This window comes from Acomys minous (assembly GCF_964271855.1).
Source record: "Acomys minous genome assembly, chromosome: 10".
NCBI lineage: Eukaryota > Metazoa > Chordata > Mammalia > Rodentia > Muridae > Acomys > Acomys minous.
The window spans coordinates 114,026,134-114,040,127 of NC_140491.1; the positions used below are offsets into that span (position 1 = coordinate 114,026,134).

Sequence of the window (13,994 nt, forward strand, 5' to 3'; positions counted from 1 at the left end):
GGGAGCTCCTTTCTCTTCTTGAACCCCTGGAGCGCGCTGCAGTCAGAACCCTGGGGCCTTGGTAATTTCTGTGCGGATCTTTCTCTGATTCAAAATTCAACTGTGTGGCTGTAGAGTGAAAGAGGAGAATGACAAAACCTCTAGTGATTCCTTTGCCAATTCGAGCTATTAGTCTGCGTTTCAGACCTTTGCGTTGTTCCCCTCTGCGTGGTACAGGCTAGCTTTGTGCAGATCAGGGGGATGCTCTTGAACTTCTGATGACCTTCCTGCCTCTGCACCCCGTGTGTTAGGCCTGCACACATGAGCCACCATGCCCCAAAATCACCACGTTAAAATGTTTTTACTCTTTCAGTATCTCATGCAATGTATTTTGATCAATTTCATGCATCGACTCCTCCCGCATCCATTCTTCCTCCCTAAATGTCCCTGAATGTCATTTTAAAAGAAAATAACCCAAATGCTCCAATTTAGGATGCTCACTTACTCCTGAGTGTGGGTCCGTCCACTCAAGTGTGTTCAACCTACCAGGAGCCACCCACACACCTAAAGAACGCTGACTCTTCCTCCCCAGAGAACCTTAGCTGTCCACAGCATTTTAGTTAGATGTGGGAACTCATGGGCCATTTTCCACTTCATGCTAAATGCAAATGAACATTTTTTCTTTTCTTTTTATAATTTATTCAGATTACATCCCCTCAGTTGCATCTTCCTGTCCCCCTCCCTCTTTCACCCTATTCCCCTCCCCTAGACCTCTGACAGAAGGGGACCTCCTCTCCCACTATAAAACCACAGCCTATCAAGTCTCATCTGGATAGCCTGCTTCCCCTTCCTCTGAGTGCCACCTGGCCTCCCCACCAAGGGGAAGTGATCAGATTGGGGGAACCAGAGTTCAGTCAGAGGTAGTCGCCCCTCTCCCCACAACTCTGGAGAATGAGCTGTCCATTGGCTAAATCCGAACAGGGGCTCTAGGTTCACTACATGCATTGTCCTTGGTTGGTACAGCAGTTGTACATGAACATTTAAAAAACACTAGAAGGTATGAATTACAAAATAAAATGCACAAATGAATGTGATTTTATGCTCTAAATATAATGTATGCCTTGATCATTTTAACTATGTAAGAATAAGGAATCCATCTGCCTTAAAATGCCGGGTTCTGTAACGGATAGAAGTTGAGTATCAGCTGTGTGCAGGAGGGAGCTAGTAGTCCTTCTCAGAAAACCAGTCAGTGGTGACGCCAATCATAGCTGGTTCGTGTCTCCTAGCATGGAGTGTACATCCTGCTTCTCCATTTTTCACAGGATGATGAGCTCCTCTGTTTCCCCCTGTTCACACAACAGTGTTTGGTACAAAGACAACCAGTATTAGACTGCACACATATGTGGTGTTGGGTCATCTCTGCTCCCTCCCCTCCCGCCTGGGTCCCTGGTTGGGAATTACTAGGTGCTGACTATGAGTGACTTGTGGAGTAGGGACTTCCCCAGGTCAGCGCTTCCTCTGTGCTTGCTGCTCGGCATACATTGTCTAGCCCCGGGATTGAAAAGTTGAAAAGCCCGCATCCTCACAAACACTTGCCTGTATAAGTCAGTGTTTGGTTGGTCACTGGACTTCTAGGCTTCAGCAGCCATCCATAAGTAATAAACTGCTTAGACTGAGCTACCACACCCATGAGGGAAACCTGAGGCTGAAGCTCCTCAGGTTTGCCAACTTTGCATGGATTAGGCTTTTAGGGCTGATAAAGTTCAAATGGTAACCAGCCAGCAGGTGCGGGGAAGTAAGGCAAGAACTTATATTGGTTAGAATATGCATGGCTGCTTGGGCCAGAGTCACGTGACCTTCTTGTGTCACGTGTCACCTTGTAATTGTGCTATGGTCCGCCTCTGAAGACAGACACGGTACAGTCCCTCGTCACAAAGACAGCACATTCAAATTGGCTTTGTTCCCCCCAGGGTTGTGAACCCAACTTCATTTGTGTATGGATCAAGTGAAGAAAACGAGCCAGAAACGTGCATGGCAGAGAAGCTGAACCTCACTTTCTACGTAAGCAAAGCTGTTCGTGCTCATGTTTGCAGTAGATGGGGAGGGAGAAAGGAGATTCTCATGGCCAACTGTCCCCACAGTGTCCCTCAGCCTCAGTGACTGTGGCTAGCAGAGAGACAGAGAGAAGGGGGGGGGGGAGAGAAAGAGGGAGGGAGGGAGAGAGAGAGACAGAGAGAGAGGCATATAAATATTAACCTCTTTTCGGTTTTATATTTTGAGACAGGGTCTCTTATGTAGCTCAAGATGGTCTCAAACTTGTCATCTCTTACTTAAAACTAGTTTTGTGACAAAATGCAGCCATAAAGCACTAAAAACAAAAACCTTAATGTGAATTTGAACTAAGCTGGAAAAATTCTGACTATGGCTCTTCTGTTTACTTCGCACTACACACGCTTCAGTTTGGCTAGTGAACACTCACCTCGAAGCTCAGTTGTTTTCTGTATTTACAATTATGAAAAAAAGATTTTGAAATTCTTTTTTTTTTTCTTTTTCAGGTTATAAACACTGGCATTAGCATGGCTCCAAATGTTAGTGTGGAAATCATGGTGCCAAATTCTTTTCTGCCTCAAAATGATAAGTTGTTCAACGTTTTAGATGTCCAGGTAAAAGTGTGTTCCCTTTGTGTGACCTACACTAAGTGCATCTGAAATGCTAACCCTATAGCCTAAGTACTATTGTGGAGATTCCCGCTCACTCCAGTCACATTCAGTGCTGTGAATTCCATATGCATTAACTGAGAGGACCATGAAGTTAATACATCTCCCCCACGCCCCACCAAGCTGTAGAGCAGAGGTGGCACCTGCATTGATGTATACAGCCAGAAAACATGGTTCTTCCTTCTTTCTTATTTTATATCTCTTTCTTTGGGACATGGACCCATGGAATTAATGTAGTTAGTGACTTCAAGCTTTATGGAGTATTCCACTATGGTAAGAAGAGGAAGGGATGCCCTCTTTAAGGAAACGTTTGAATCAGTTCTAATGCCAGCTGTTACCTGATGGTCTGTGAGATTTCTTTGTACCTCTAAGTATCAAAAACAGCAATTACCAAAAATAAAAGCCCACTTGAGTGAGTTTGGGATGGCTTTTTTCTTTTTCTTTTTCTTTTTTTAAAATTTACTTGGATTCCAGACTTAGATGCTAGGATGTATAATTGTAAGCAAAGAAATCTTAAACTAAGGCTAGTATCCACCTGCCGTTTTTCTTTCCCATTTCCGTAAAGTTGTCAACCTAAAACCTGCTATAATTTGGTTGGGGTTCTGTTTGTAGGTTTACCAGAGATTTACTCTTTCCAAAATAATTCTCTCAAAAAATGCTTTCACAATTTCAGAGATGCTTAATGTATTTTAAAAAAATAATCAATGAAGCTTTAAAGCTATGTTGTGTCAGCCCTCTTCAAAGGGAGGTGTTATTTTTCTTGTTTTTGTCTTTAGGCAACTACTGGGCAATGTCATTTCAAACACTATGAAAGAGACTGTGCATCCCAACAGCAAAAGGGTGTGGTGGAGACGTTGACGGATATACTCAAGTTTTTATCAAAGACTGATAAGAGACACTTGGTGAGCTTCCATTCTTCAGATGGGTAGTTCTGCTTTCCTACAAAGAACCAGTGCATTTAAAGCCAAGTTCATTGGGGGTAGGGGCTGCCAGGAGTGTGTTCATGAAAGCCCTTCACTATGGAGTGGTGGTAGGCGATACACCACACCCTTAGGTGATATTCCCACTAGGAAAATACAAGCACAATGGGCTGTTGAGACAGATCCAGGGGCAAGTGTGTTATTAAACTGTCATTACCTAATAGACTGTCCCCACGTGCCACCCAGGTGTTAAAACAGAACCCTCCTGACACCAAGTCACCTGGGCAGCCATATTTATAGCAGTAGATTCCCATTCTTCCCATTTTAATGACTTTATGACTGAAGAAACTAGAGAAGTCGTGCAGCACAAAAATGGCACGTAACTTAGGGAGAATCTAAGTATGTACATTGCTCTTTCCATCCTGTCCCAGAAGGCTGCGGGCGATACTAAGAATGGTGGAAACACGTGTTACACTTTAGAATTTATAAAAAACAAAAATGCTTGTTTTACTGAAGGAAAGAAGATGTTTACAAAAAGAATAGTTTTCCAAAAGCCACTAAGGACATTTAAAAATACTTCATTGGATACAGCTGTGTGAGTGTGTTCATGAAAGCCCTTTACTATGTCCCTGGAGAGTCAAAGAACAACTTGCAGGGGGCTTTATTCTTCCATCCTGTGTAGGCCCTGGGGATTTGAACTCAGGTCTTCACATTTAGTAGCAAGTAATTTTACCGGTTGCTGAGCCATCTTCCTGTTACACTAAGGGAATTTTTAATTGACATAAAACATATATATATTACAATTTTATTCATATTTTTAATTTTTCTGAGAAAATTCACATGTTGCTGTTCTTGTGTGGTGATCAGAAAGCAATCACAGCTATCAGCCCCTCACCTTCTAGTTTGTCTGAGGCAGATTCTCCTTTTTGTTGTGAGGCTGCAGTCTCCTCAGCTTTGCATGGGTTTGGGGGATTCGAACTCTTGTCCTCATGCTTGCATGGCAAGCATTCTATCCACTGAGTCATCTTCTCTAGCTGCTAAATTTCAAATACAAAAAAAAAAAATTTAATGCTGTCCTTTTATATTCTTTTCAAGTATTGCATGAAAGCTGATCGACACTGTTTAGATTTCTTATGCAATTTCGGAAAAATGGAAAGTGGGAAAGAAGCCAGTGTTCGCATTGAGCTGGAAGGCAGGCCAGCTATCTTGGAAATGGTGAGTCTAACATCGTGTGGATAACTTTGTGATGAGGATCTAGAAAGTCTATCATTTTGCATAGACAGGATAGTATGGAAACAGTCAACAACTACATATTTAGCAATTCAATTTGGGAATAAATCCCGAATCTCATTTTTATTACTTCAACTAACAGAGATAAACTATGAAATGGTTAGACTTTGTTTCTAAAGCATGCGGCCGCCTGAGAGGCCTAGGTAAGCAGCACTTGACCTCCCTGTCACTTCACACAGTCTTAAATCAGTGGCTCTCATTCTTCCTAGCGCTGTGACCCTTCAGCACAGTTCTTCATGGTGTGCTGACCCCAATGGTGAAATTACTTCATGGCTGCTTCTTAACTTGTAGTTTTGCTACTGTTATATAGCATAACGTACGTATCTCATACGTGACCACCCCCCCCCCCCAGGTGTCATGACCCATAGGTTGAGAACCACTGCCTTAAATCATCTTTTAAAGTATAATGTTTAAAAACTAAAACCAAGAAGTAAAATGAAAATTTTATATCAAAGAACACCAAACTAAGTGTCAGCTAAGCCTGGGTGTGGTGGTTCCTGCCAGCAATCCTAACACTTTAGAAGTGGAGGCAGGACAAGCCTAAGACCATCACAGCTATGTAGAGAGTTCAACGCCCTCTCGTACCCCACAAGACTCAGTCTCAAAAAAAAAATTAACAAAAATTCATTTTAAAATAACACATTTTAAAACTTCAAATTAAAAAGGAATCAAGTGCATTTTGGACTTTTTCTTTTAAAAGAACATACGTTTTACTAAGAGTTCTCAGGAAACAGGGGAAAACCTGAAACATTTTTTTTTTTTTCAGTTTCCCCATCTGGCCAGTGTGGATAATGCCAGCCAATGGAGTTACAGATCGAGATTAATTTTGCTCACATTTTTTTTTCAGTTGGCCCTGGCCCATGATGGAAAGAGAGAGAGAGAGAGAGAGAGAGAGAGAGAGAGAGAGAGAGAGAGAGAGAGAGAGGGCGCTATTACTTGTTTAAATTACCACACAGTGATCAAAAGGAAAATTCATCAGGAGAGATAGCTGTCCACTCATCTTATCTTCAGATATACTTTAAAGTCCCGAGACCAGCCCCAGCCATTCAGCCTTGCTATCTGCCTCTCATATGCCCCAAGTCTCTCAACAGAGGCACTGCTGACCCGGTGGACAGAAAATCCTGTGTTGTCACGCTGTCATACGCAGTGCCTGACAGACCAGGTGGTGCTTGCCCCTGCTCACATCCCCACAGTCAAGGACACTACACACTGTCCCTGAGGATCAGTCCTCCTGCTGAAAGAACGCTTCAGGTCTAGGTGAAGTTTGTAATTCTAGCTCTAAAAAGAGCCAGAAGATTTTAGCATTTTGGGGCAGTAGACCTCCTTAAGAATCTGGAGTCTTGGACCAAGTTCTAGTTCAAGTGGGACAGTGCTTGCCTAACATGCACAAAGCCCTGGGCTCAGTCCCCAGCACAGACATGAAGTGGGTGTGGAGTACCGCACACCTGTAATTCAAGCAATAACATTAGAAATTCAAAGCCATTCTCAACTAACATGGCCAACTGGGCCATGTTTAAAAAAGAGAAAGATAGGAAGGAGGGAGACAGGGAGAGAGAGAGAGAGAGAGAGAGAGAGAGGGAGAGAGAATTTTTCAGTGTGTAAAACACTTCCCTCAGCCATGATGACCCAAGTTTGATGACTAGGAATCATGTGGTAGGAAAATCACCTCCAACAAGTCATCTACATCTGCATGTACATAAAAGCAAACAATAGCATTATTTCTTTTTTAAGTTATATGTAACTACTATACTCTTATCTACATCCTATAAATGCACAAATGAGTATAATTTTAAAACATCCATGGAGTCTGTTGCAAACCCCCTACTTGAAATACTGAAGCTCAGAATTCCCCCACAGGTGATCTTGTACTTGGATTTTATTATCATTAATGGAAGATGCTGTCACTAAGACATTAAGTAGGAAGCATCTGTTTCATTTAGAAACAAGTGAAAAGGTGAACCTGAGGGAACATTTACCAGGTCAAAGGTCTTGTTTGTGGTAAAATGTCATAGTACTGAGAAAGTTATATTGGTCACTAATAACTTACTGTAAACTGTAACCTGGCCAAAAAAAAAAAAAAACATTTAAATCAAGTGATTTGCAACATGGTCACGTTTAATAAAAGGAGTCCATGAAACAGTAAGTTATAGACATTCTGTGTAGCCAAGGTGGCGTTTCTATTGACATATCTTCACGAAATAAACAATGAACCAGACTGTTGATATTTTCTTTTCAAAAACAGGATGAAACTTCATCACTCAAGTTTGAAATAAAAGCGACAGCTTTTCCAGAGCCACACCCAAAAGTTATTGAACTAAATAAGGATGAGAACATTGCCCATGTAAGATCTGCCCTCTTGATAACTGTATGAGGCATTTATAAGTACCTTTTGGGGATCAGAAGTCAGTGTGTGATCGGTCATGGAGGACTTCTAACCCTTTACTCAAAGGCAGCATTTCCCACAACTTACGGGAGCTCTTCTGAGAAGTGACTTGGTAGCACTGAGGATGAGAAGGGAGGGAAGGAGAGGCTACCCCAGGTTGCTGCTCCTACTAAACAGCTGCCAGGGCTTGGCTGGGCTGGGGCTAGACCAGGTCCGACTGGGTGGGTAGTTCCAGTCTCTGCAGAAGCCTGGGAGGCTTTTCAAGGGAACCACCAGTAGTGCTGTTTCTGAGTGTGTGTTTTCTCTACTTAATTTGTGCAGGTTTTCTTGGAAGGGCTCCATCATCAAAGACCCAATCGGCATTTCACTGTTGTGATTATTACCAGCAGCTTGCTTCTCGGACTTGCTGTGCTTTTATTAATTTCATGTGTGATGTGGAAGGTACTCCCTAAATTAATTATTAATGTCATGTGTTATATGGACAGTGTGCCTCTAATAATTACCAATAGTAAACTACCCAGAATGCCTTTATTATCTCAATGCTGATTAGGTTCAGTATTTATTGTTCTTGTTTTAAAAAAAAAAACACTATTTGAATGTTTATTCTAACTTCACCACAACTACAACAATCCATTTGGAAAAATACATATAATGTCAAAAATCAATTTGTGGGAAGTGCGCATGCATCACTGAGGAGCCTCATGTTGATTGTCACAGCTTACAACTGTCTTGATTTTGCCCAGGTTATACTAGCTGTGAAAAGTATTGTACACTGATTAGATATTTGATGTGAATATTATGAATTCAGAACCATACACTTGTCATCTAATCTGTTTCCAGGCTGGCTTCTTTAAAAGACAGTACAAATCTATTCTACAAGAAGAAAATAGGAGAGACAGCTGGAGTTACGTCAACAGCAAAAGCGATGAAGACTAAAGACTTTGGAATGGAAAGAACTGAAAATAAGACTCAGGTTAGGGAAAAAATCCTGTTCATAAGACCCATGATAATATCCCTTTCTGTGTACTTATTATTTTGTGACATACTCTGTCTTAATGCAGGGGAAATCTTCAAGAAAGAAAATATGCAAAATATTTTCAGCAGCCAAATGAATGAAGGGAGGAAAAACACTAAAGTTCTTGATTTACTCAAGAAATGTGAACTTCTGAAGATAACTTGAAGAGAAAATAACTCCAGAGTTAGCCAGACCAACTTGAACAATTTTTCAAGAGGAATTATTGACTGGGCGCTCTCACCTCCATGAAATAAATGCCATGGAATGGGCACTTGTTGGTTTCAAATACGTTTTTGAGACATTTTCAAAATTGAAGCCAGTCAGACTCTTTTAAAGAGCTGCTCCCAGAACATTTTTAAACGGATAAATCATTTTGAAGCCGAGGACTTGGAGACTGTCATTGGTGGTGTGTCATCACTGAGGTTTGCCCCTATGGCCTTTTCATTCAGCAGATAGGAGTTTTAAAATCCTGAAGAACGAAATCCATGCAGAACACGGCAGCTTCTGGATACGTGGCCAGGGGTGGACTCGCCCTGTATGTACATATACTTTTCTAGAGGATACAAATATCAATCCACTTTTTGTCCTTTATCAAGAGCACCCAGGAATAGTTTGATTTTTTTCAAGTTTCTCATTTGTAAAACCAATTAAGAGTTTTATCCTCATAGCAGACTATAAATACTGCACTTTCGCTGATACACACAGATACAATACGAACTTCAGCTTGCTGATGATTTAAAACTGCACAGAGAGATTTGTGAGCCGATATTTCATGAAACGTTCACTGTTTCAAATTAAGCAGATATGCATATTGGCTGGGATAGTGCTGTTTTTCTTGTTCTGGTTAAATATATATTAACCAGGAGTGTAAAGAAACATAAATGAAGAAACAAGTCCATATATGGAACTGCAAATCACTGATCAAGCTTGTATGCAGTGATATAATAAATGTACATAAAATCCCATAGGATATGTATGTTTGATGCCATTGCACAAGGAAATATTTTTACCTGGGTTTTACATAATTTGTTTGTAATTACAATCATTTTTGTAGTATTTATTTCATATGTGTGGTTAGGTGAATGTAACTTTTCATCTGGATCTATTATGTGTAAGAAAGCTATGGCCAGATTTTGAACATGTGTTGGGTAAAAGGGGCAGCCTTCAGTATTACAGAGAGTGATCACTTTACAGGAAGTCTCTGCTGCCAGCTGGCCCTTCCTCAGGTTTCCTGGTTCATGAGCGTTGCCTGCTCACAAGCCTGAGGTCTGCAGAGCCAGAGCTGTGCTGAGGCTTGCAAGTGAGTTTTGAGTGATGAAACTCAGTCACAAAGCATCAACTCTGGTCACACAAAAAACAAAAATTAAATGATTGTATTTTTAAAGGATACTTTTTTGTGTGTCAAAGGCATATGTATATGGTTTTCTCAAAAATTTCAAATAGTTATTTCATGAGGATGGCAAAGTTAATACATGAAAATCAATATCAATTTAGACCTACCTTTTTAAGAGACAGTCTCTGAGGAAAATTAAATTTGGAAAATTAAATTTGGATCATTACACTGAAAACCAACTGCTGTGATTGGCCAAGCCCTGCCTTTCAGGTACAACGGAACACAGCTACCTCTTGGGCTGCATTTCTGCCCAGTTAGACAGATATTTTATGTATATATTTTAAATAAAGCGTAGAAGTTTACCTGTATTAATAAGCTTAAAAATATTGTTACTTCAAAAGATGCCATTATGAGTTGTTCCTCCAGCAGTGCAAAGATTTTTTTTAATTAAGTGGTTGTTTGTAGTTATACAACTAGCTCACTGTGGAGTTTGAAAATTTTTTTAAAAATCTATCATTTACAGAAAATACTAAAAAAATTATCTTCAACAATATTGATATAGTATGTTGTTTAAATTAGATCTAACAAACATTTTCCAAAAGTCAGAAATTTTTCATTGATTTCATATTTTATCTTGATTTCCAAATACCTAGATACTATTTTAATTACATTAAAATAGATGTTTTTAACTACATTCAATGGATATTTTCATTCAAGAACTGCATTTTTATTTGTGTATATGTTGCATACAAGATTCTGCCATAATAAATGTCTACTTTACATATCTCTTTTATATGCAATTACATGCTACTTTGGAATCATTCATTTCTTCCAGGCTTCCGCCATAAAGCCTGATCAGTCTCGGGTGTAGCCTGTAAAGAATAAAATAGACTTGAGTATTTCATTTGCTTGCTCCTGTTATTTTTCACACACCTCTCATGAGTGTGGTACATAAATTACATACATTCATAGCAAGGCCGCAAGCTGAAGAACCTGAAACACCAACATCTCTGACTGTTCCAGAGGTTTCTTAACCACTTTTCCTGACTGGATAGTATCCTCTGGTGCCTTTGTGAAGAGAAAGTTGTCTGAGAGCATGCCACCTGGGGTAACCCCCTGTCCCCCACCACACACTTCAGCCTGCTCAGCCATAAGGCTTACTAAGAGTGAGCGAGTATGTTCCTACAACTGAGTGTACCCGTTGCTCACTCTTGTTAGTTAATATGTACAGTGTGCTGAATGCTTTGTAAAGATTTAACTAGAGCTTCCGATATGTTATATTGCTGACTTAAGTAAGAACAGAACTTGAACAAAAAAATAGGACTCAGTAAAAAACAGTGTTCCACACAGTATTATGGTATTAGAACACAATTTCTTTTTTGGGGGGTGAGGGATGGAGAGTGTGGCATTATACTAGTCTCAAAAGGCTCAAGGATACCCTCAAAGACCAACAGTGTAAACTGTAAACACATTATCTCTGTGGCTTATGCAAACATGATTTGCAATGACAGCATAAATGCTATTATCTGTATTGATTGGAAGGTGTGCATATGTCTTTTTACAATTTGCTAACTTACGAGCTTTTAACCTTCTGCTTGGGCAGAGAAGAGGCAGGACCCTCACCCCCACTCCCCAGCGCCTGCGCATCCATTCCCCTAACCAGGCTGCCTTATCTGGCCACAGGGAGAGAAGATGTGCCTAGACCTGCGGGGACTTAAGGTGCCAGGGCCAGTGGGTACCGCCCCATTCTCTGAGGCGAAGGGAGGGAGAACGGGAAGAGAGGGGTAAGGGGACTTGGAGGAGGGAGGCTTCAATCAGCATGTAACATGAATAAATTAATTAATCAATGAAGAAAATTTTGTATTTGTTTTCCAGTTAAAAATGTCAAATTGTATGATTGTCCATAAACTAGAGCTAAACAAGTTCAAATCATAATTGAATAATATATAAATTCTAAGAATTCATCCTCTAAAGTATATGATCTGATTATATTAAAGGCAATTTTTTTTTATATGAAATGCCCCAAGAAATCTTGAGGATTTCTGTAAACTACCTGTAGTTAAGCAACATTATGTGTATCTCTTGAGTAGCTTATTTTAAGGAGGTTCTCAAGAATCTTCTACGTTTTCCAGTAACTGTAAGATTCTATGACTCCAATCAAAATAAATAATTTTAATTTTCAATTTAAAAAAGGCAGAATCCCTGCATTAACTTATTAGTGCTACATCTGCCATTCTACATGGAGAGAGCCATACCATAGTTGGGCTGACCTGACGTGGGCCTCTGATGCAGCTGACCTAAGGTGGGCCTCTGATGCAGCTGACCTGACGTGGGCCTCTGATGCAGCTGACCTAAGGTGGACCTCTGATGCAGATGACCTGACATGGGCCTCTGATGCAGCTGACCTAAGGTGGACCTCTGATGCAGATGACTTGGCATGGGCCTCTGATGCAGCTTACCTAACGTGGACCTCTGATGCGGCTTCCATCAAGTCGCCATCAACATTCCAAGGAAAACCATTCTGTGAAACAGTTGGATGGCTCCCCCCTTCCTCCTCTGGGTCATACCCAGTGCTATTACTCCGTGGATGAATTTTCACTTCTTCAATGGTGTAAGTCTCCACAAAGGGAAAATTGAACTAAATATGACAAATGCAAAAAAAAATCAAAATGCTTCATGGTGTCCCCTAGTACAAATAAGTTTCAACATCATACTGAAATTTTTATAGCTTTGAAACTCCGGCCAAATAGCCTCAGGTATTCTGGAAAAGGGAACCTCTTTCAGGGCTATCCAGCTCTACTGTATGACAGATAAGAGTTGTGGGGAAAATTTCCCACAATGATTCTCTAATTTCTAATTAAAGACAGGCTCTTCAGTTGATCCCACTGACTTCATTGTTTCCTTGGATAGCTGACTTGAAACAAAGGCTAACACAAGTTTCATACTTGGAATTTAATTCATAAGGACTTAAATTTAAACTTATAAAACTGAAAAGGAAAGTACATAGAAAGGAAAGAGGCAAAAACTATCAGTTTTCCTAGGTGTTCATCTGCAATTTTTGACAAATGGACATAAGGTACAAGAGAGTTATTAACTATTCTAGACTGTCACCAGGTAGAAGTATACATTTTCTTCTTTGTCACAGGAAATCACTGGAGTGAAGGGAAGGCATGAAATCCTGAATTATATGTGTAGAGACCCTTTTCTCAAATAATGGGTGGGGCAAAGGTCAGGATTGAGTATCCAGGATGGACAATATACATAATTTAGCACATAACAGCCAGTTCTTGGTAACACATGTAAAAGTGTAGCCTATAAAATGTGTGATTATGCAGGAACTTCTGCACATATGATGCAGGTACTGAAAGCTTTACACCAACGTGGGAGATCTAACATACTCGCAACATGCAAGTAGTTTGACAGAGATCCAGGCTGCTCAGAGTTGCTTATAGCCAAGGCTAGCATGGAATCCAGTTTATTCTACAATTTAAGCTGTAGTATCTGCTGAACCTTTGATCTATGTGTTTAAAATAAGGGTTTGGGGGAAAATGCTGACCCTTAATTGTCTTTAAACAATGTTTAAAATTTTGTGCTTCATTGAGGTTTATAGGCAGAAGGACAGAGAGAGACTATGTTTACTAAGGGATTATCCCAAGCCATTGTTCTAAACTCTGAATGATCGATGATTAGTAACTGTGTTTTCTATAAGATTATTTGGCTATCTTAACTCCTTTGAAGAACTTAATTACAACACGTTTCAACATAAATCGTGTGCCCAACTCAAGCATTGCTATGTTGAAGTCCTAATCTTGAGTGCCTCAGACTATAAAGATGAGGTTTCTAAAGATACAACGATGTTAAACATGTGTCTGTGTGGTAGAGTCTAATCGAACATGACTGTGTCCTTGGGCGTGGTGAGAGTTTGAATGTATTGAAAAATACCAGGGACTCACATGTCGCAAGGGACAGTGACATGAAAACACACTTAGAGGACACCATGCTCCCAAGGGACAATGCGATCAGGAGAAAGTAAACCTGCGGATATGGATACTTTCCTCAAGTAGCCCTGGAAGGGAGAAAATGGTTTATCAGGGTCTGTGTAGTTCTTGTTGAGGAAATGGAAGGTGGCTCTCAGTGATGAGTTAGCGGAGGAGAAACCATCTATTTTAGGACAATTCCTCAGGCAAGAATTACAAAAGACAAAGAAACTGAAGAGACATAAGAGGCCACTGTAAGTGAGAATGAGTAAGGTTTGGACTAAGAGGGGGAACTGTAAAGCTGAGAACCAGCAGAAGCCATTGGGGTCATGTGAAGACATGAAGAAAGAAGTCTCAAAGAAACCACAGCTCGCGAGGGA

The 13,994-nt window shown here is 40.4% G+C and overlaps 2 protein-coding genes across 5 annotated transcripts in view; one reads left to right on the plus strand and one right to left on the minus strand.

Annotated features, from left to right (window-relative positions):
• Positions 1 to 10,541, plus strand: part of ITGA4 (integrin subunit alpha 4) — a 77,508-nt gene extending 66,967 nt beyond the window's left edge. The window contains exons 22-29 of the mRNA XM_084800171.1: positions 1,950 to 2,040; positions 2,535 to 2,642; positions 3,473 to 3,598; positions 4,712 to 4,831; positions 7,149 to 7,247; positions 7,611 to 7,730; positions 8,130 to 8,262; positions 8,351 to 10,541. Coding sequence (XP_084656297.1) covers positions 1,950 to 2,040; positions 2,535 to 2,642; positions 3,473 to 3,598; positions 4,712 to 4,831; positions 7,149 to 7,247; positions 7,611 to 7,730; positions 8,130 to 8,225 — 760 coding nt within the window. The 3' untranslated portion in view covers positions 8,226 to 8,262; positions 8,351 to 10,541. The remainder of the gene's footprint in view (positions 1 to 1,949; positions 2,041 to 2,534; positions 2,643 to 3,472; positions 3,599 to 4,711; positions 4,832 to 7,148; positions 7,248 to 7,610; positions 7,731 to 8,129; positions 8,263 to 8,350) is intronic.
• CERKL (CERK like autophagy regulator) overlaps positions 10,379 to 13,994 on the minus strand; it is a 105,694-nt gene continuing 102,078 nt past the window's right edge. For 2 of the 4 annotated variants that reach the window (XM_084800175.1, XM_084800173.1), the window contains 2 exons: positions 12,097 to 12,275; positions 10,641 to 11,988 (listed from right to left, as the gene is read on the minus strand). In XM_084800175.1, coding sequence (XP_084656301.1) covers positions 11,859 to 11,988; positions 12,097 to 12,275 — 309 coding nt within the window. In that variant the 3' untranslated portion in view covers positions 10,641 to 11,858. Of the gene's footprint in view, positions 10,510 to 10,640; positions 11,989 to 12,096; positions 12,276 to 13,994 lie in introns of those variants that run through there. The other 2 variants (XM_084800174.1, XM_084800176.1) reach the window with 2 other exon arrangements.